Source organism: Euphorbia lathyris, chromosome 10 (assembly GCF_963576675.1).
Source record: "Euphorbia lathyris chromosome 10, ddEupLath1.1, whole genome shotgun sequence".
NCBI lineage: Eukaryota > Viridiplantae > Streptophyta > Magnoliopsida > Malpighiales > Euphorbiaceae > Euphorbia > Euphorbia lathyris.
Window position 1 is genome coordinate 15,586,012 of NC_088919.1, and position 23,368 is coordinate 15,609,379.

Sequence of the window (23,368 nt, forward strand, 5' to 3'; positions counted from 1 at the left end):
ACTGATAAGTTTCTGTCATTTTTTTTTTATTTTTGAGATAGGATTCAGTTCATTCCTGCCCAATTATCAGCTTATAAAACTGCTACATTTCATCCCAACAAACTCATTTAGGACCGAATCGTTACATAATCTTATCTCAAGAGTACTGTAAAATTTCTCAAAATCCTTTTATATAATCCCTAAAATAAATAGTACTATTAAATAACCTTGAAATGGTTAGCATCATGATCCTAATCAGGTAAGTAAAGAATAATAAGGAAACAGCACAAATGGTAGTTGGAAAAGTAGACGTTTGGAAGAGAGAGAAAGAGAGAGAATATGAATACGAGTATGAGGCCATCAAGAAGAAAAAAAAACATTTGTATGATAAAGCTTCTTCCTTTTCATGCTGCCACATCATAAAGCTTCATTTTTTTCCATTTTGCTTATTTTCTACTCTCTATCTCTCCTGTCCTCTCCACACATTTAAATAAATGAATGTACCAACTCAGTTTCTTCAATCTCAGACTTAAATAAATGGGGAAACAGAGTTGCTGGTTTGGCTGCTGGAAGAGGCATGAATCCTCAATCGAAGAAGCAACAAAAAACCAGAGAAAATATGCAGTTAAAGCAGCAGTAGCAACAGCTGCTGCAGCAGAGGCTGCTGTTGCTGCAGCACACGCCGCTGCTGAAATCGTACGCCTCACCCTCGTCGACGGAACTGCTTATTATTCTGATCATCAACAATTGGCTGCCATTCAAATACAGAGCGCTTTCAGGAGATACCTTGTAAGCTGAGTGAGAGTGATGATTTGAATTCAAAATTGGAATTGGAATTGGATGATACTAATTGAATTGAATTGATTGAAATAGGCGAGGAAAGCATTGGCGGCATTGAAGGGGGTGGTGAAGCTTCAAGCTCTGATCAGAGGTGAAGCGGTGAGACGACGGATAAACAGGTTAAAGATGAAGCGTTTACAATTACGAAACACCCAACAATTCTACCTTAACCATTTGGGAGATATGCACAATAAGGTAAACTTGGTTTTTAATTTAAATAAGGGTAAATTTCAAATAAAACCCTTGTGGTTTGACTAATTTTCAGATAAAAGACCGTGGTTTATTTTTCCTCAAAATGAGGATTGAGGTTTCGCACTTTTAATAAAACAATGACCTTTTGAATTAATGCTATTAAAACCATCTTTAACGACCTGAAAATGAAAATTTTCAAGAATTAAAGTTGTCCAATATCATATTTGCTATGGAACTACATTTTTTATTTTCGAAAATCATCTTTTTTGGAACTTTCTCTCTCTAAACATTAACTTTCTCACTCTTTACCAAACATTATCTAAATAATCTCAAAATAAAAAAAGTTGAAGAATTAAAGTTGCTTAGAATATTAATAGTTCTTAAAATATGTCATTTTTGAAATCGTCAAAGATGATTGTAATAGTATCAATCAGAAAAGTTCTTATTTTGCTAAAGTTGAAAACCTCCGTCATCGTTTTGATAAAAAGTAAAACACAATCCTTTATCTAAAAATTAGTGAAACCACAAGGGTTTTATTTGAAATTTACCCTTTAAATAACTCACTATTAATGGAATTCAATAATTAATAATTGCTAAATGATATATACAATCTAAGCATTCATTCTCTATATATTTTTAATAAAATAAAATAAAATCTCAATTTAAAACAATTATTTATAATTATTTGTATTGGAAATATAATTAATTTATTAGTTTTTATGAGTATCTAATAATTTAATTTTTAAATATTAACAAATTTTATTATAAAGTTATTTTGAAAAACTAAATTAATACTAATGATAGAAATTTGTGGATTTTTATTTACCGTCTTTAAAACAACTTTAATGGTTTGTTGCCACCTAGGATAAACAACAATCTAAGAATACATACCACTAGAGAGTATATTAATTATTTAATTTTTATGGGTTTAAAAAAAATTAATTAATAAAAGTGGATGGAAAAGAAATTTTGTCTAAAAAGAGCATCCGGCGCCATGACTTTATGTCACTTTTTTAAATAGGTGACCAGGTGCCTGTAGTACACGCGCCAGACGCAGTCGCGTCTGGCGCCTGCGTACCATCCACTTTCTATATTTTTACCTATTTTATTTGTTTTTATGGAGAGAGAAAAGGTTTGTTACCAAATGAAGTAAGAAACTAATTTAAGTGATGTATACTATACAAGTTGGTTATTTCGAATCTTGCAAAGTAACAAGAAGAAATGAGCCACTAGAGCTGCTCTTATGGCTGTAAATATCAGGATCCTCAAAATAAATATTTAAACATGTAAATTTAAGTTTTTATATATTGGTAACAAATTCCCTGTATATAACCATAAAGCTAGATATAATTAGCAAAACTTTCTTAATGACTTTTTCTTAATAGAAGCTTTTTATTACTCTAATAGTGAAAATATAAATATGTGCATACGGATCTAATCGGATTGAGTCGAGCCTTGGTTTGCTTATGCTCGACTTACTAAAAAATTAACAAGTTTAAACTCAATATTTTATTTGTGAATTGCTATCCGGCTGCCCGTTTATTTATTCACGAGTTTTGCTCGTGAGCATCTCATTAATTATGTTTATGTGAACAACTCATTAATTATCTTCATTTGAATTAAGAGTCAAATTTGTTTCTAAACTTGACGGTCAAAATCAATTTAACTCAAATTAATGTTTAGGTATTAACTCGGCCATCAAATTGACCTAAATACAATTTGTTTTAATAGCAGTTTTTTTATATAAAATTCAGATCAATTTGTCAAAATTTACCAATATGAGAACCAAATTGATAATTAAACTTTAATAATATGAGAACCAAATTGATAATTAAACTTTGATTAAGGTTAAATTGATCCTGGCTATCAAGTTTGAGGATCATTTTGATCCTTAATTCATTTTAAACCCTACAAAACTAAAGTTTGTAATTTTACAATTTTTCTTTTATAAAAATACTATTATTAAAAAAATAATCAAATAAAATTTGCTCACAAGCATGTTCATCAATATTGTAATAGAGTTTATTTATAAATTTATAAACAAGCATGCTTGTAAGTTTAGTTCGACTTATTTAAATCATAACAAATATGATCGAGCTTTTATTGAGCCGAAGAAACAACTTAGCTCACTTATAAATATATATATATGAAAATAAATAAATTATTAAGGGTCCTCGTATTTACAGCCCAAAGGGCTGTAAATAAAAACCCACAAATTCCTATCATTAGTGCTAATTTAGTTTTTCAAAATAATCTTATAATAAAATTTGTTGATACTTAAAAATTAAATTGTTAAATACTCATAAAAACTAATAAATTAATTATATTTCTAATATAAATAATTGTTTTAGAATTAAGATTTTATTTTATTTTATTGAAAATATATGGAGAATTAATGTTTATATACAATCTTTTAGGGTTGTATATATCATTTGTCTTTTTTTTTGAATAAAACATAACTTATTATTAACTTAAAGCAGAAGAAAGAACATCAAGTATAAATACCTTTGAAGTCAATTAGTTACCTAATATTAAAAAATTACCAATTAAGTCTTCAACATATGTTTTTTTCCTAATTAGAACTGCGCTTTATTAATCAATAGGATGTAAATCCTTAAGAATAACCGACTCTAAAAACTAGGAATAAACAACGAAACAAAAGGATTAGTGAAATGGCTCTCCCAGCTAGAATATGAGCAATCATATTTGCTAATTGCGAACGAAAAGACACCTCGAAGTCATCTCTAATATGAAAAAGCTCACGATAGTACTCTGTCAATAATGTCTCCAAATTTGTTAGATCATACTGATTGTCTCCACATTCTGTTAGATCACACTATTTTGAGTGGAAACTATTTACCAATGTTAGTGCATTTGTTTCAAAAATAAATCCTCGAGATCCAATTCCATAATTTATAAAATAGAATTGCAAAAAGCAAGAGCCTCCACCATTCTTAGTTCAAAGGACCTGTTTGGTTTACATGTTCAATGTTCATTGTTGGTGTTTGCTGTTAGAAAAAACAGTTTTTTTTTCAAAAGTATGAATTTTGTTTTTGTATGTATAAAAGGCAAATAATATGTATCTAACCAAATATATAAAACTCTACTTTTTTTTTTAAATGAAATGTAAACATGAGAAATAAATGAAATAATCAAACACCCCGAACAAATGCACTATATCAGACCATAAAAAATTCTCTAGAAAGACATGTAATATGAAATGGATGGAATAATATTTAATATATTATACCATAATATTTTTATACGTATATAAATATTAGTAACTCAATCAAACCAATAAATTTGGATGTGCTTATATCCAATTATGATACTAATTTGGATTTGTTTATATCCATTTATGATACTTATTTGCTTCGGTGATGTATTGATTTTGTTCTAGTTTAACCGGAAATCCCATAACCGATAATCGAAATTGAAACTTAAAGTTGTTTACATGTAACAATGTTTTTATTTTTCAAAATTAATATTTTTGGAGTTTTCCTTTTTAAACATTGTATTTTTTTTTTTCTAACTAAACAACATATAAATAACCTCAAAGTAAAAAAGTTAAAGAATTGAAATTGTTTAGAAAATAATCAATTTTTGGAATTTTCTATTTTAATACCATGAACGTGTTTATTAAACTTTAGTCAAAAAGTATAAAATTTACGTTTTGAAGTTTAGAGGTTATAACGTGAAAAGTTTGTTATTGGAAAAAACTACTTTTAATCGGATCCTTAACCAAAAATCATAAAATAGAAAATAAAGTAAACAAACGCAACGTGATATCAAAATTATTTTTTTTTTGGTAGAACGTGATATCAAAATTATTAAAACTTAACCTATAATACTAAAATATAACTTATTTAATTATAAATATTATCATAAATAAATATAAATTTATGAAATTAAATAAATAAATAACTTTTTTATATTAAATGCCGGAAAAAAGAAAAAATAATCTTTTATTATTGGAAATCATGAATGGATATTGACTGCTAGGGATGACTACGGTTCGATACAATTCAGGGATTTACAAATCTCCAGAATTGTATTTACTAAAATCAACGGTATAATTCGGTTCAGTCCTAACGGAAAAGTCAACGGTTCAATCCGGTTCTGAATTTTTTTTCGGATATTCGGTACGGTTTTAGAATCTCCAACATATTTACTTAGTGATATTAAAAATTTGAAAATCTCCAAAATTATAACTAATTAAGTCAACGGTACAATTCGGTTCAATCTAATTCTGAATTATTTTTTTCCGGATATTCTGTTCGGTTTAAGAATCCCCGAGATCCACACAGCCCAACCACTAGTTAACAAATTTGAAATTGTAAGGGGCTTTGCTGCACTGCAGGTTGGATGCAAAAGCCGAAGAAGATGGGATTACAGCATGCTTTCTAAAGAAGACATTGAAACCCTCTGCTCTTCAAATTCAAAACACAATCCTGATATCAAAAGAGACAGAATGATGAAATACTCCTTTTCTCACCGGGTATTTTCAATTTCTCAAGCTTCAATTTTACCTTTCTCTCTGTCTTCCAAAATCAATCTCAAACAAAATTTCATGTTTCAGGAGAGGAGAAACACTAACACTGCGACGATGATGATGGAAGAATCACTACCCAGGAGGCCCCAAACTGCAAGACACAGCCACTGCCTCCAACTACAAGATCACCAACGAATGGAGCCTCCAATCCTCAATCTGCACGCACCTGATTCAGCATTACAAGTTAGAACAAGTATTGGCCGTAAACAATATTCAAATTCAATAGATCAGGGATTATATTCTCCGGTATCATTTCGGAGGCGATCGTTCTGTACTACTCGCCGGACTAGTACAGGTACAGCAGAAGAGGAAGATTTCGTTCCGGATTCTCCAGTTTTTCCGACGTACATGGCAGCGACGGAATCAGCAAAGGCGAAGGCAAGATCTGTAAGCACACCTAGGCAGCGATTTAGAATACAGGAAAACAACAACGGAATTTCACCTTCCGCTTCTTATAATGATAGTTCTCAATTCTCGCCCTATTCCTGTAAGCTTAAATCGCCATTGCTCGCTTGATGTTGGAATGCTTCTAACCGTTTTTGGTGCTTTCTTTTTCTTCTTTGGATTGAATGTTTTGCATTTTTTCTTTTTCCTTTTGGGTTGGGCCTTTGTAGATAAAGGGTGTTGAAGTTGAAATTTTGTTTGTAAAGTTTGTGTTGCTTTTCTAGATTTTGGAATCATGTATTATTGTATATACCCTTGTGAAAATTAGATATATATGTAGTTTTTGTTGTCAAAAAAAATAATAAAAAAATAATTTGTATGTGTTCTTGTGTCTCTTTTTCTTTTTCAAAGAGTGGATTTTTTGGGACAAAAGAGATATTCCAACGTATTTTGATCCAAAGATACATATAAAAGAATGTTTATAAGAAGTACGAGAGCAATGATGAACATGTATTATATTGTAAATATCGTTACCGACCAACTATTTTTTGACATTGGAAGATCTGGGTGGATCGATTCTTAGAAGAGCAGCAAGAGAGAATCAGTTAAATGACTAGAGCGAATAGATAAAAGCTTGGAAAAGTTAGAGTTAGATTTCCATCATTTCGTACATTAAAGCTAAATTTGGAATTCTCGTTAAATTTGATTTTTATCCCTTAATTTATTTTATTATATCCATCCTATTATAAAATTGACGACTAAACCTCAAATCAATTCGTTGACAATTTAATGCACATTGTGATTGATTTCTTCTCTCTACCATTTAGAAAGACAATTTGCGATTATTAAATCCAAACCAAGTTCAAAGATTAATTTCTTAATTTAGAGACAGTCAATCTGCTGCTTTGCTTCTCTCGTGAGACTCATAATCAGGGATGAAGTGACATTATGATTTGAGAGCCTTCCCAAATAGTCCAAAATTATATTTTAATATGATGTGCGAAGAATTTTGACCCCGTCAAAATCCCCAGCTGTCCCCTGACTCAGCTAGCAACCACTTTTCAAATTTTGATCCAATTGTACTGTTGGCTAGGGCCTCCGAAAACTTTTAGAGTTAATTCTAAAGAAAACTCATGGGATGTGGTTATACTATAGAGTGGGAAACCATGGGTTTTTTTTGTCGAAACGACGATGATACATATTTGTCAGCATTTGTAAAATAAAAAACTTTTAGTTTGATACTGTCAATTTGAACATTAATAACATCAAAATCAAATGGCGACAATCACATGAATTTTCTTTGGAATTAACCTAAACTATTCTTTGAAATTAACCCAAATCAGTCCTTTTATTTGCAAATCAGTAACTACATTAGTTTTTTTTAATGTAATTAACCCAAACTTGAACTTTTGTTCACAAAACTTTTGATTTTAGAGATACGACACAGTGTGCATAGGGCTGTAATCGAGCCGAGCCGAGCTTTGACCTGCTCAAGCTCGGCTTGCTATAAAATTAACGAGCTCGAGGCTGAGCCGAGCTTGCTATAAAATTAACGAGCTCGAGCCCGAACCGAGCTTTTGCTTGCTCAACGAGCTCGACCCGAGCTTCGAGCTTGTTTCGAGCCCAAAATCCTCTTTGGACTTGATTCATTAAGAAAATTATCTAACTATGAATTGTTTGTGAGTAAATCGTTAATTATATTTGTGAAGTTTGCTCGCAAATAACTCTTTAATTGTGTACATAAACAAACTCACAAGCAAAGTTTGTGAATAAATATACAAAATGCTTACAAATAGTTCGTCTATTACTCATTTAGTATGTTTGTGACGAACTAACCTAATATCAAATGAAATAATATTAAGTTTACATATTTGTAAACTAACACAAAACTAAAATTTGTTTATAAATGTTCTAATCGAACCTGCTCGCTAGCTTTGGCCTGCTCAAGCTCGGCTCGTTTACAAACCGAGCTAGTGACAAATCGAGTCGAGTCGAGCTTTTATCGAACCGACCACCGAACCACTGATTTACAACCCTAAGTGTGCATACCATTACCAACCAACTAGTTTTTTACTTTCGAAAACAGTATTTTAGAAATGTTAGTTTTTGTATTTAAAATATAGTACGCATGTTTGATGTTTTTGAAATAAAAATACAGTTTTTTAGTATTTAGGTAAATTCCTCAAGAATTAGTGTTCAATTAAACAATTTGAAACACAATGTCCTGGAAATTACATGGACGAAGCGCATTTTTCTAATAGTTACAGTAATACAGATAACGATAAGATGCTATCTTGAGATGCAGTGTTAGTTTGTACAGTACATCTTCAATGTGTTCATTACATTGCTCGGTTCATGAATTGAATCATATTCCTCCTTCCATAATTCACAGTTTCAAACACTAAACATCATGTTTATGCAAAATAAGCATAACACAACTCATTGTTGAATCTCACTGCCTCCAAAGCGAAGCTATTCTTGGTCTTCTTCACGATTTATCTGTCGAAAACATCCATAATAATCTCATGATCCCTAACTATCAACAACATCTAATTCCATTAGTAACCAACCACTCTGAATCTCATGACTAAGCTCCAGTGCGATTGATTTGCATTCAAGAGTAGTTTTCTTATGAAATCTGCAGCCCTGTTCTGTTTCTTTCGGGTTGAGGTCATCCATTCAAATGTGATAGTTACTCGATCTTCCTTCTAAACATTTCTTCTCTCAAATCCATAACTATCCCATCGAGAACCCCATTGTTTTCTGCTAGATATTTTTCGGCTGCAAGTTCATTACTGAAAACTTGTCCTCCCACGAGGTATGTGGTTCCATCTTTGCATATGATTCCATGTTCACATGCCAATTCTAAGACTTCAGATTCAAGGCGAAAGCCTCTACCGAACTGTATGCCAAGATCAGCTTTTTGGAACTTAGATGCCAATTTATTTTTCACCACTTCCACAGACAGCCCAAGGCCAGTTACCTAGAAGAAGAAAGTACAATATAGAAATATGTTAGTAAAAGGAATAATTGAACCCTGAGTAAGTGACTCAAAAGGGCATGGTTTGCTAGAAACAATCATCAGTGCTGAAAATTTTTGATCAGAAAGCAGAAATCAACTGATCAAATTAAAATAAGCGAAAAAGAAGCTACAACTGTAGAATTATGGCGTCTGCTAGTTCAATCAAGCTTCTCTTTAGGAGTAGTACTAATATTTCTACCTCATCCTCGGTCTTCAGCAATCCTGTTCTGACCATTCTCATCCGTACAGCTGAATAGAATTTTAAGGCATTTCCCCCACAAGTCTCTTCAACTGCACGTCCTAGACCTCGTGATTTTGAAACAAATCTGACCTGAATATGAAAGATAAAATTAATGCAGAAAGTCGTACAGCGTAAAACTTCTTCAGTTAAATTCTTAACCCAAAATGCTTTTGTAAGAACTGAACCTGATTTACAAATACAATAAGAGTTTGCGAATTCCACAAGGAAGACTGGATTTTCCGCAGTGCTTGAGCCATAATTCTTGATTGCCTGTCCTCTCTGGTTCCAAACGCAGCATCAATCTCCAGTTCAGGGACAAGAGCAGCCACCTGAAAGTAACCCATTGCATACAAAACTCTTTGGTAAAACAGAGAAATAAAATGACAAACATCAGAGCCAACAACAGAGAGATAAAACGAAGAAAAGGAAGTAAAAGAAGCGGGGGAGAAAAGTCCAAGTGCTCCACCAAATAAATATTTTATTGGCTTTTATGATAGAACAAAAGGAAAAAATAACTTAAGCATTTTCGAAAATAACTGAAGAGGTTAACAACATAGTTTGCTACAATGATGGTGGTTACAGTAATAGGCATAGAACTTAACACTTCTAACCGAAGAAACAATGCACGAAATAAATGACCACGAAGATCTAGGAAAACCATTGACATATAAGCACAAATTGACACTATTGGAAATGCCATGTCTATAGATATAAAAAAAAAATAAAACTCTCCTCACAAAATGCACAAGCAACCTCTCCAGAGAAATTCAGTTGCAATCACCAATATTGAATATTTAGATGTAAAAATCAAGGTCGTCACTTTGTCCTCTATTTCCTTTAATTTTAATTAAACTGTTAAGCATAAACACCAGTGACGCCGAAGATGCAATTAAATAGTGTTATATCAAGCAGGATGAACATGCATGCCTTATGATGACATGGCGTGACATGACAGACACTAAGAGAGCTTCCATGACTATGGAGTATCAAGAATCAAGAGGTGATATTTTGAGAAATCCTAGTTATCTGATATTAAATAACAGCAGCAGCTAGATAATTTCTCCTCTGATTGAGGCTCGTTGTAAAAATTTCGTAAGGAAATTATGTTCCCGAAAAGAAAAAAAGAACTGTAAAATAATTCATCAACGGTTGGGATATTAAATTAGAACATATTTAGTTTAAGCTTTGGGATGGTCAAGAGAACTGGAAAGCTTTAGTGAACTGATAGAAATGAAGGTGGAACTAGAATTACAAGTGGCTTAATGCATGTACAACCCCTTCAACTTGCACCGAACGTCTAATGACTCCCTACACTTTCAAAATGACGTTTTCACCTCCTCAACTTGCTTAAAGTGTCATGGCTAACCGTTTATTTCCCCGTGGCTGTACCGCACACACTACACGCCACTAGCAGTTTAAGCAAATTGAGGTGGCAGAAAATTCGTTCTATGCAATTTGAGGTGGGGGAAAGATCGTCTTAAGCAATCTGAGGTGACAAAAAAAGTCATTTTAATCAAGTTGAGGTGGCGGAAAGGTTGTTTTAAAAGTTTGGGGATCATTAGGAGTTTGAGTACAAGTTGGAGGGGTTAAGTATGTACTAAGTCATTACAAGTTAACCACATGTATGCATGCATGCAAACATGTCCAAATGCATGTGCATACATCAAAATTAATCACTTACACTGTCGACCACAATCACATCCACAGCTCCGCTCTTAGTGAGCGTATCAACTACACTAAGTAACTTTTCAGCAGAATCTGGAGGTGAAATAAGAAGATTTCTTGTGTTTACTCCCATTGATTCCACAAGCGAATGGTCCAATGCATTCTCAGCATCAAGATATGCACAAAATCCTGGGTAAAAGATGAAAAGAAAAGAAAAGGAACTATTACATGGAGCCAAAATAATATTTGACTTGCATCAACCCTGACCACAAACGATATAAATATAAAAATATACCTCCATGCTTTTGAGCTTCCTTGATAATGTGTAGCGCAAGCGTTGTTTTCCCAGAAGCTTCCATCCCGTAGATTTCAACCATTCTTCCCTGAAGATTGCAAAGCCGAGTTTACCAAAATTGAAAATTTGGAAAAAAAAAATATATAATCCACATCTATAATCACAGAAATGCAAATGAAGTAATATCTTTTCTTAATTCTTACAAATAAACCTTATTGAGAATCATTAATTCTTTTAGCATCTTTAAATATTACCTTGACTTGAAAATTTGAATGACTCAAAACTAAGGCACCAATATCTATACCACCATTAGATTCCTTACACATTCATTATAGACTTATAGTAGCTACTATATAAGTAAAAAAGGCGCAAGTATCAGAAGCATTTTACAAAAAAGCCAGTAAAAAACCATAAAAAATTCCCACGCTTCTTAAGATGGACAGAACTCTCTTTCAACCAGACCTCAGGAGGGTAGCTTAATTAATGTCGACACCTCAAATATCCTAGAGTTCTACGTTGTTGAGTCTGCTCGTTAGCAAAAGGTTGATTATCTGATTAGTAAAGTGACAAAAAAAGACCATATCAACCACCTAGGCACTAAACAAAGATAGGGCATTGACATTGACACTGATTGCATAGGTCTCTTACTAAATCCAAATAAATAAAGGTCCAACCAGACATGATAGAAAAACAATTTTAAAAGAAGAAAAGGTGTGAAGTATGGTAAAGCAAAATACCTTTGGTAATCCACCAATGCCAAGTGCAAGATCAAGCTTCAAGGAGCCTGTAGATATCACAGGGGCACGCCGTGACCTGAAAAAGCGCTGCAAAGACAGCTTAGACTCACTAGTAAATTCAGAGTCAAGTTGTGTGAGAGCCAGACGAAGTGCAGCATCTTTCTCCCGTGCCTCAATATCATTATGGAGCGGATCGCATTCAAAAAATTCTGTAACATTTGCTGGAAATACAAAAGCATTTATAATTGGCCAATTAGAAAGAATTACTTGTGCCAAAAGAAGGTCAAAACCGAGGTGAATAAGCAGGTACTTCCAAATATCATTCTCCATAACAGGCATAGAGTTTCAGTAGAAACAGACCTCAATCAGTTGATTACATCATAAGTAACCTCAATCAGTTGATTACATCTAAATTATGAAGCATAAACTTCCAGTTTCACATGCTTCAAGTTCTGTTTCAGGCTTTAGCTTACAAAGCATAGTTTAATTCACATGAGCCTTTAGTTTTAAGATTGGGATAATTAGTTTGATGTCCGCATGAAATTACAATTTGAATCCAAGGATTAGCAAAAACAACAGGACTAATGTTCAAATACATCAGCACAGAAATTGCAATTTCCAATTTGAAATTTTACCCAATAAATACAATCACAGTAAAACAAAATGGCTGCAAGAAGTTAGGCATTACCTAAAGAACAGAAAGTATGAGCTATGCTCCCAACACAAGCAGCTGCGTCCCGTCTACCATTCTACCATTTACAAGGGGGAGAACAAAGATCATACCCGGAGTTAAACAATGAATTAGTAAGGAATAAAATTATGAACAAAGTAAACAAATTTCAGAAAGCAATTCGGAGAGAGTGAAAAGAAGGGGGTAACCTGAGAGCATAGGCGAAAAGCTGCCAATGAATGTAGACGAAGAGAGTGAAAAAAAGGTAGCACCATACTTCTCTAGTTCTGAGTGGATTAATGAATAATGATACCAAGCAACAAAACTTGCAAAAAATTTAGTTCCGACGAAGGCTGCGGAGCAGACACACAACTGCGGCGGATGGTGTTTCTGCATATTTACATATGAACTCTTACAACATAATATAAGTAAATTAAAAAAAAAATTCAAATAGATTTTGGGTAACTTTTGGATTGTGAGAATTAATCTACTAATAATAATAAAAAAAAAACATAATTAAGCGAACTTTACATGTTTTATAGATGAAGTTTTTTTATTTAACTTTTCCGTCGAGTTTAGGAGATAAAAAGATCGATTTGGCAATTCTAATATTAAAACTCACAAATTGGGAATGGAGAAAATTGAGTTTGGAAGAATATACTGAAAATTAATTTCTATAATTTCGTTTTAATTTTTAATTTTTATCTCTCATAGTTAATGAATTTTTATTTTTATTTGTCCATGTCAACAAGTCGAATCGTCCTAACGATGTATGTAGTCCAAACTCGACGAAAAAGTTAAATAAGGACCTAATCTATATCAAGGACTCAATTTGGAAAAGTAAATAATCAAGTGCTTAATCCTTAAAACAGTTAAAATTGACATCAAAATTTACATCCTCCTATATATTTAAATGCAACAATTATTGATATTGGCATTAAAATTACACGTGACTCATAAACATTATACGAAAAAAGCACTGTTCCGATTAGATACACAAAAGTTAAGTTGGATTAAGATGGACTTATTTAACACCAAAGCAATAATTCATATAATACGAACACGTCTCGTTTACACAAATTGTCATCCTTAATATGTCCGGGGTTTTTTTTTTGAAAGAATCAATTAAATTAATGAGCCGAATCGGCCAAAAGAACATCGGTAAGAAAGGGAGGTGGACATGCCCACTCCCCACGAACAGACTCCGACACAACCGCCTGAGCTAATCTATGGGCCCCTATGTTTGCTGAACGTTTGACAAAAGAGATTGTAATTGAACCTAACTCTTGTAATAAAGCAGAAATAAATGAAAGAATATCCGATAAATAAGAATTATGGAATTGCTGACTCTGAAGTGCTTGAACGATGGAAAGACAATCGGTGGGAATGTCTATATTCCTGAGATTGCTTCCTTTTATCCATGAGAGCACTTCCTTCAGTGCTAATGCTTCAGCCATGACGGGTTCATACAGGCTGTCCAAAGCTCCATGGCATGCGTATATACACCTCCCCGCGAAATCGCGGACAATGAATCCCATAGAGCTATATCCTGCCTCCTCGAATGTACCTGCATCAACGTTACAGGCTAGGGAGCCTTCGACCGGATGAAGCCAATTAATTGGAGCAGCTGTTGCGAGCTGCTGCTGCTGAAAATTCCGGGCTTCTTTCGCTAGTTTCCACTCCCTCATCTCATTACGGATCCGCAGCATTACGCCTCTAGCGCTGCACATGTCCTGGCTCCATACCATTTCGTTTCTGTGCTTCCAGATTTCCCAGACACCCACTGCTACTTCACTGACAGCCTCACCCCTATTGTTTACGAGCAGACTTTTGAACCAGTCCAAGAAATCCGCAATTAACATCCTCCCATCTCCGAATAAGAGTGCCCATACTCGTCTAGCAAAATCACACTCGACCACGAGGTGTTGTTAAGTTTCGTCTTCCATTCCACAAACAGGGCAAATATTCTGCAAGCTACTGTGTCTAGATGACAAATTATGCATGGTGGGTAATACCCTGGACTGTAATCTCCAAACGTAATTTTTTATTTTGGGAGCAACATCTAGCGTCCACACATATTTCCAAAAGTTTTGCGTACATGGGCCTTCTTCCGCAAACTCTCATGTGCTTAACTTGTAGCCACTACGGACTGAGTAATTTCCCCGCACCTCTGGTCCCCAGAACCATCCATCCTCCTGTGTTAATTGACCTCTCAGAATAGTAAGGATGAGTCTTTGGTCTCGTTGGTTAAACATCTGCTGTATCAAGCTTCTATCCCATCTACCGTCTTCGCCTATCAGATCACGTACAGTACCTGTGGGGAGACTGAAATCCCTCGGACTGGTTGGCTTGGGATTTAGACGATCAGGTAACCACGGGCTATCCCAAATTGGGACCGATACTCCACTTCCCACTTTGTTTTTCAGCCCTTTTAAAAGCAGATCCCGGCCCGCTAGCATACTTCTCTAGACGTACGATGGATTGTATCCCAGGCTAGCTTCCTGGAATGAAAGGTGAGGGAAATATTTGGCTTTCAATACGTTAGCCATGAGAGAATCAAGTTCCTGAATAATTCTCCATCCCTGTTTCGCCAATAGCGCTAAATTGAAGTGCTTGATATTCTTAAACCCCATTCCTCCTTGGCTTTTCAGTTTGCAAAGTGTTGACCATTGTTGCCAATGAATGCCAGAATTATTCCCTCCCGAAGCCCTCCACCAAAACCGATTCAACATTTTACTAACATCGTCATAGAACTGTTCTGTCGTTTGAAATACACTCATGATGAAGGTCGGGATAGATTGTAAAACCGCTTTGATAACTATCTCTTTACCTGCGCAGGAAAGGAACTTTTTTTTCCAATTGTTAATTCGGTTCCAAATCCTTTCATTGATATGACCGAATGCTTGAGTTTTACTCCTTCCAACCGTAATTGGGGCCCCTAGATACATTCCCAACTCCGACACCTCCTCAACTCCCAGCCGTGATAGAACTAACTGCTTGGTTGCCAACGTGACCCCTTTACTGAGGACCATGGATGATTTTTGATAGTTAATTAGTTGTCCAGATGCAGCTTCATAGTCTTTAGACAGCCCAAAATAGTGTCAGCTTCCTGTGGCTTCGCTTTAAAGAAGAGGAAACTTTCATCGGCGAAGAAAAGGTGAGACACCCGGGGTGCCGATCGAGCTACTGAACATCCATGAAGAAGTCTTGCGTTTTCCTTAGCCTGTAAGAGAGCCGAGAGTCCTTCCGCACAGATCAGAAATAAGAAAGGAGAGAGCGGATCCCCCTGTCTGAGTCCTCTCGTCGGTCTTATTATGCTACCGGTTTGTCCGTTGTGTAGTATTTTGTATGAAACCGAGCAGACACACATCATCATCCAGGAAATCCATTTATCTTGAAACCCCATCTTCCGTAACATGCTTTTCAGAAACTCCCATTCTACTCGATCGTATGCCTTGCTTATATCGAGCTTAAGGGCGGCCATACCCGACCCCTTAGCTACTTTCAGCTTGTGTAAACACTCGAAGGCCACGATAATATTGTCTAAAATTGCTCTACCAGAAAGAAAAGCACTCTGATTATCTGATATTACCTTTGGTAGAATCCTTTTAAAGCGATTAGCCAACATCTTTGAGAGAATCTTGAACAATACATTACAGAGAGCAATAGGGCGAAGATCTGTTACCTTCGTCGCCTCTTTCTTTTTTGGAATTAAGACAATTAAGGTTTCGTTCAGGCTTGATGGAATGCTTGAAGAATTGAGGCATGATAGACAAGTTGATACTACATCCGCCCCGATAGTGCTCCAAAATCTTTGAAAAAACACCGGGTTCATCCCGTCTGGCCCTGGGCTCTTATCCGGGTGCATAGAGAAGCACGCCAATCACACCTCTTCTGCTGAGAACTCCTGCAGCAGCTGTTCATTGTCCCCATCTGAGATTCTGGACTTAATCAAACTGGTCACTTTTTCCGCGTTGCTGCCCTAACTTGTAAATATGTCGTTGAAGTAATTGACCAGCAGTTCCTCAAGCCCTCCTCCCCAACTGCGTTTCTCCCTATTCTCATCTTCAAGTTTATTGATCGAGTTATTTCTTCTTCTGGCTGTTGCGTACTCGTGAAAGTAGCGAGTGTTGCGATCTCCCTCTCGCATCCAGAAGAGTTTGGCCCTTTGCTGCCAAAAGTCTTCTTGCTAGGATAGAACAAGGTTGTAGTCCATGTATGCTTTCATGAATAGGTCTAAACCCGCTCGATCAATCCTGCTCCTCAGTTCGCTGATAAGGCCGCGTAGCTCGCCGATTCGTTTACTGAAATTGCCTTGGCAATTCTTGCTCCAATTCTGAAGCGCTGCCGCACACTCTGCAATTCTCGACTCTATAGACGCTCCATCCCTGCGATTCCATGCTTGAGATATGATTTCGTCGCACTATTCATCCCGAAGCCATACGTTTTTTAATCTGAACCTGCATGGATGCACGATCCTGATCCATGTCTTGATTCCAGGCAGATTGCAGTGTGATCAGAACATGACGTGCTGAGATTGCTTAACTTTGTATTCGGAAATACCTCTTTCCATTTGGCATTTATTAGCCCCATATCGAGCCTTTCCCTGATCCAGCGTTGTGTGCCTCTTCCTGTATCCTAGGTAAATGCATAGCCCAACATGCTCAGACTTGTGAGCCTACATTCTTCAATCGTAGCTCCAAATCCTTCTATCAAATTCTCTGGATGCCTGTTTCCCCCGATCTTCTCCAACTGACTCAAGAGATCATTAAAGTCCCCAATACAGCACCAGGGAATATTGGTGTTTAGTGCTAAACTTTTTATCTTATCGCACGAATCTCTTCTTTTGTGTCTCTCCGTGCAACCGTAGAAACCAGTGAGCCTCCATTTAACCGCATTGTTCAATTCTACCATAACATCTATATAGTTGTCCGTTGAACCGTTTACTGTAACAGTACCGTTATCCTTCCAAAACAAAGCCAAACCCCATCCTCGCTCTCTACTATCAACCGCAAACCACTCTTCGAATCACAACTGTCTACTTATGCTCCTTATTCGCTCTTTAGCCACCTTTGTCTCCATAAGGAAAAGAAACATCGATTTGTGGGCGCACACCAAGTCCTGAAGGGCATTGACTGTTCGTGAACTGTCCAATCCACGACAGTTCCAGCTGATGATACTCATAGCCCTAACGGGCCTGATTCTCAGGTCCCGTCTCCATTCTGTTGTTGAACTGAATGGTGCAGTTATCGTTTACCTCCATGTTATTTGTCACCACCCTCTTTCTTTTTAGATCGATACTCACTCCCTCCTCGATATAACCTGTCATATTCAGATGCGGTTTTGATGCTCCTTCAGAGTAGCCATAGACCTTCCGACTGTTGCTGAACCCACCTTCTAATCCTCTCGAATCTGCCTCAATGTCACTGAAAACTTCTTCAAACTCTTCCATCGGTTTCCGAATCCAGGCTTTGCCATTCGAAGAGCTTAGTTTCCTAAGCGTTGCGCGCAGTGAGCTGCCGAATTTCCTCTCCGTAGGGTTTTCCGGATTATCAAATAGTGCATTACAAAACTTATCTGTATGTCTGATTATTCCATAATAAAAACAGAATTGGGGTAGCCTTTCATACTTATAAGTTACCCAGAATTTTGGTCCTCCCCGTCATTGCAGAAACTGACCTACTTTCAGACACCTCCGGACGTCAACTGTCGCCTTGATGCGAAGATAGCTTCGTCTTAGCCCTGTAAAATTCTTGGGATCTGTTTCAATGAAGACTCCAAGGTCGTTTCCCAGTGACTTTCACGCTGCTTCGGTTTGGAAGTCGATAGGGAGATCAAACACTTGAACCCATATAATTAAGTGGTGAAGTTCAACTTGAGATGCTTGTTCGGATGTTTTCAACTCTTTCACTACCATTACGTTTTGATTAAAGGTCCAGGGACCGTCATTAAGAACTCTAATCATGTCTAACTCATGGTAGAATTGAAATAGGTACCTTCCTCCTACCTCGGTTTCAGACGCAGTGACTCCTTTTACGGGCCGTCAGATTGCTGCTAGGGCTGTTTGCATTATTCGAAGTGGATTGTTCGAGCCGCGAGGAACTGTCCGATCACAAAGTACGATTGTTGTATGTTACCTGGTAAAAGATGTTCCTCGTCTATGGTCAGTCCTCCTTCATCATTGTCTGTTATGTTCAGGTTGGCATATTCTTCATTCAGGTTCATGTTTTTGGCTTGGTGTTTGGTATGGCTGAAAACGAAAGGGGTTGCGGTTGTACTAGTACTAGTACTGGTGCGCAGGGTGGTAGGGAGAACGAGTGTGTGATGGTAGCTGTTGTGCGGTAGTTGATACAAGAAAGTAATAAGTTAGGGTTTATAGCTTCTCAGTCGAGAAGACGGGAAGAACTCCACTTGGAGAGACTTTTTTGTTTAATTAGAGGCTTTATTATTATTGTTGTTGTTAATATGTTCGGAGTTTAATTTAAGAGCAACATTTTTTCTTAAGACTACGCGAAAGCCTCTGTTAGAAGAATGAATATAATTGGGGTAAATTACACTCATATGCATTGACCTTTGTTCTTTTTTACATTATGGCAACTGAACTTCAATTTGTAATGATATATTGCCACTAAATTTACACTTTTTAACACTAATGACCACTCAACGCTTCAAAACGACCATTGACGATCTCAAAATAAAAAGTTCGAAGAGTTAATAATATTCCAAAGAACTTTAATTCTTGAAAAATTTCGTTTTAATATCATTTAGGTGTTGTTTGGTTAGGAGAAAAAGTAAATTTTTAGAGAGAGAAACCTCCAAAAAATGTGATTTTAAAAAATAAAAAATGTGATTTCATTGTAAATGTCGTTCTAAATAACTTTAATTCTTAAATATTTTCATTTTGAGGTCATTAACGGTCATTTTAAGGAGTTGATTAAAGTTGAGCGACCATCGGTGTTAATCAATGTAAAATTCAGTGGTCATACCGTTACGAATTGAAATTCAATCGCCACAATAAAGGATAAAGTTCAGTGGCCATGAGTGTAATTTATCCAATATAATTGTGGTCTTTAGAGTATTTCTAAGATCCTTTTAGGCTACTCTTTAAAACAATACAAATAACTAGTCGAAAACCCGTGCGATGCATAGGGTATGAAACTTTTATATAATTTAGATAAATAAATAAATTGACATATTTACTTTTAAATAATTTTATATCATGCTATTAAAAAAATTTATATTATGTATATTTGAAATTAATATATATTTTTTAATGATAATTCAAATTAAATTAATTTTAAAAATAATTGACTACTTTTTTTTTATAGAATTTTAACTAAAGATGAATGATTTATTTATTTTTACAAAATTCAATGATTTGTACTTTTTAGAAATTTTAATACATTTTCATATTCCAAATATTTTGTGAAACAATAATAATAAAATAGCAGATTAATTAAGAAATATTTTAGAATATAATAAAAAAAACCAAAAATTGAATTAAACTATAATTAAAATTAAATATTATATTTACGATACAAAATAATTACAATATAGGTTAAACAAAAATTGAATTAAACTACAATTAAAATTAAATATTATATCTACGATACAAAAGAATTACAATCTATGTTAAAATGGAAGCAACATCAATATATTATTCCATAAACTATTACAATCAATACTTTTCTAATGTTGCATATGAAGAAACTTTATCAATTCAATATGTTACATATAAAAAAACAAAATTCGTAAGAATTAGTCACAAATTCATCTTGATGATAATTATTTTGGTTGATGGAATTTCATGATCACCAAGTATTCGAATTCAATTATTCATTCTGCTACAATAACCCAATATATCTAATTGAATCAGTTTAAGATGATGATTTCTCCTATTTTCATCTCGTAATATCTCATCAAGATTCGATCAATTCGTTCTTCATTCTTTCACTATATAGAATATCAGTCATACTAACAGATATCACTTATTTGACTTCATTAATATTTTCTAATAATTATATATTCTTGAAGTTTGTAAGTAAGAAAAACAAACAAAATAATTGAAAAAAAAATGAAGGGACGAAAAAGATAATTAGGAGAGAATCATCTTGCTCTCGGTTTTTTTTTTTGAAAATAAGAGAGAATGTCGAGACATAAGTGTATAAAGAGGAGAGTGAAAATATTTTTTGCCCATTAATTAAACATTTTATTTTTTCTTAATGAAGTATTAAGTCCATTAATTAATTTTAGTTAAATAGAATTAAATCGCAATTGTAACCACTCAGTACAAAAAAACGTTTCATAATTAATATGTGAAATTAATTATATTAATTAGAATCATTATGCTCAACATTTGAGAATTTGAAGAGATTCAAATAATAATATTTTCTTAATTAATATTTTTCAATAATTTGTCCTATGATCATATTTCATTTTCATCTGTTAAAAACTCTTGAAATACTAATAATTTTGTACGAACCATAATATAATAGTTAAAAATTATATAAGCCAATGTTGCAAAAGCAATTATCTCAATATCCATAATTAATGTACATTTTTAGGATTTTGAACATCAAAATTTATTTTTATTTACCTTGATTTTGAATTCGTATCTAGCATAATCCAAATTCTTCAAGAATAAACATCTTATCAAGCGTATTAGACGCTTACAATCTCCTTGTCTAGAAAATTGGAAAAAATAACTTCTTGATAATAATAATAATAATATAACATAATTTATATTGAAATAAACTTCATTGTAAGTATAATATTCCAATATCTCTTTAATATTTTATTTAATATGTCTCAAACTTCAATGAATAACTATCGTGTAAAACTTTATATCTATTTGTACCAAAATGCATAAAAATAAAAAATACAATATCCATATCAATTAGCTAAACTCAAACTAAAAAAATGAGTGGATTTCAACATGTTCCGAATTAGAAAAATTAATCTAATTTCAATTAAAACTAAAAATTAAGTTCATAAAAAGCCGAAAATCTAAATTTTAGTAAGAGTTAACAATCAAAACGATAACACCTAGGAACATATACTAAAAAAGAATGCAAATATACAAAATCTTTATTTTAGTCATTTTGAAAAATAAATAAATAAAAAAGAAAACATGGATAAGGTAGCGAGAGGTATGGAATATGGACAACGACAGAAATGGAATTTCATCTCTGAAAGATGAAACTATAACAACAATTGTTTAATAAAAATAGAACAACAGCACAATTGAGAAAGCCAAAAATTGAGTTCATATAAAGCCGAAAATCTAAATTTTAGTTAAGAGTTAGCAATCGAAACGATAACATCTAGCAACATATACTAAAAAAGAATACAAATTTACAAAATCTTTATTTTAGTCATTTTGAAAAAAAAAGACAAATAAAAAAGAAAACGTGGATAAGGTAGCGAGAGGTATGGAACCTGGATAACGACAGAAATAGAATTTCATCTCTGAAAAATGAAACTATAACAACTATTGTTTAATAAAAAGAAAACAACAACACAATTGAGAACAAAAATAACTACAACATATGAAAAAAAATCGAATAATTACCTTGAGAAACATAAGAATTTCTTGTAATTTTTGGCACTTTTGTGTTTTCCGATTTTAGTTATTCATGCATCTTCTATTTCTGTCGGATTTCTTCAATTGAAGCTATCAGTTTGGAAAAAAAAGACAAATAAAAAAGAAAACATGGATAAGATAGCGAGAGGTATAGAACCTGGGTAACAACAGAAATGAATCTGAAAGATGAAACTATAACAACTATTGTTTAATAAAAATAAAACAACAACATAATTGAGAACAAAATAACTACAACATATGAAAAAAATCGAATATTTACCTTCAGAAATATAATATTATTTATCGTGACCAATGAATATAATGGTGGAATACTATCTATCATGCTTTATAGAAGTTTATTTGTGACTTTTGGATTTCTTTTGTTTTGTGTTTTTTCATCTTCCCGTAACTCTTGCTTTCTTTTATTATTTTAATTAATAGGCTAGTAATTATTTAATATATTATAAATATAAATTTGTTATTTTTAATTAATTAAATATTTAATTTTAATTAACTAAATATTTTTAATCTGATTTTTTACTACGTTGACAACTCATCAAAAAGACCTCTAAAACACTTCTTCTCATTTCTCTCTGCTTCCGTAATTATATATAGTATAGATTACTCTTATTATGTCCAATGATACGGGTAAATTACATACGTGGTGTACAACATTTACCCATAATCACACTTTGGTGTACAACCAAAATTTTATCACACTAAACTGTACAATATTTTAGTGACCTCCTACTAAAGTATACATCAGGTAATTTTGACTGGTCAACGTCTGGTCAACGCGCCATCTCATCACTTTTAACCTCCTAATAAATAAAAGTGGATCTCACCTAATACTAAATGACTAATTTATTCTTAATTATATTTACTTTTACTTTTTATTTTTCTTTTATATTAATTCTTTTCTCTCTCCTCCCTATCTCACTCTTCCGCCCCGCCTCTTCCACTGGTAATTCTTTTCTTTTATAATATTGTTATTAATAGTTCGAAAATATATAATTCATGGTTATTGAAGGATGATCTCATTTTGATACGAGATCTTATGAAATAAAATTTTTTTATTGGATAAATTTTTTGGACACCCATAACGTATAGATTAGAGATACGTTAGTATATTATTTTTTACCTTCGGGTGGAGATAAAATTGAATTGTTAAACTATTATTGATTTACGGTGTTCGCTGTTGTAGTTCA

The 23,368-nt window shown here is 33.8% G+C and overlaps 2 protein-coding genes across 2 annotated transcripts; one reads left to right on the forward strand and one right to left on the reverse strand.

Annotated features, from left to right (window-relative positions):
• Window positions 1-290: 290 nt before the first annotated feature.
• On the forward strand, window positions 291-6,340 carry LOC136208455 (protein IQ-DOMAIN 12). The gene is made up of 4 exons (XM_065999346.1): window positions 291-768; window positions 853-1,014; window positions 5,372-5,509; window positions 5,591-6,340. Exons 1-4 carry the CDS (start codon window positions 517-519, stop codon window positions 6,077-6,079), a joined length of 1,041 nt encoding a protein of 346 aa, XP_065855418.1. The 5' UTR covers window positions 291-516; the 3' UTR covers window positions 6,080-6,340.
• Window positions 6,341-8,183: 1,843 nt separating this feature from the next.
• Window positions 8,184-12,985, reverse strand: LOC136210038 (DNA repair protein recA homolog 2, mitochondrial). The gene is made up of 8 exons (XM_066001714.1): window positions 12,787-12,985; window positions 12,596-12,656; window positions 11,908-12,128; window positions 11,171-11,258; window positions 10,892-11,064; window positions 9,396-9,539; window positions 9,169-9,300; window positions 8,184-8,930 (listed from the first exon to the last, which is right to left on the reverse strand). Exons 1-8 carry the CDS (start codon window positions 12,850-12,852, stop codon window positions 8,640-8,642), a joined length of 1,176 nt encoding a protein of 391 aa, XP_065857786.1. The 5' UTR covers window positions 12,853-12,985; the 3' UTR covers window positions 8,184-8,639.
• Between the last annotated feature and the right edge of the window lie 10,383 nt (window positions 12,986-23,368).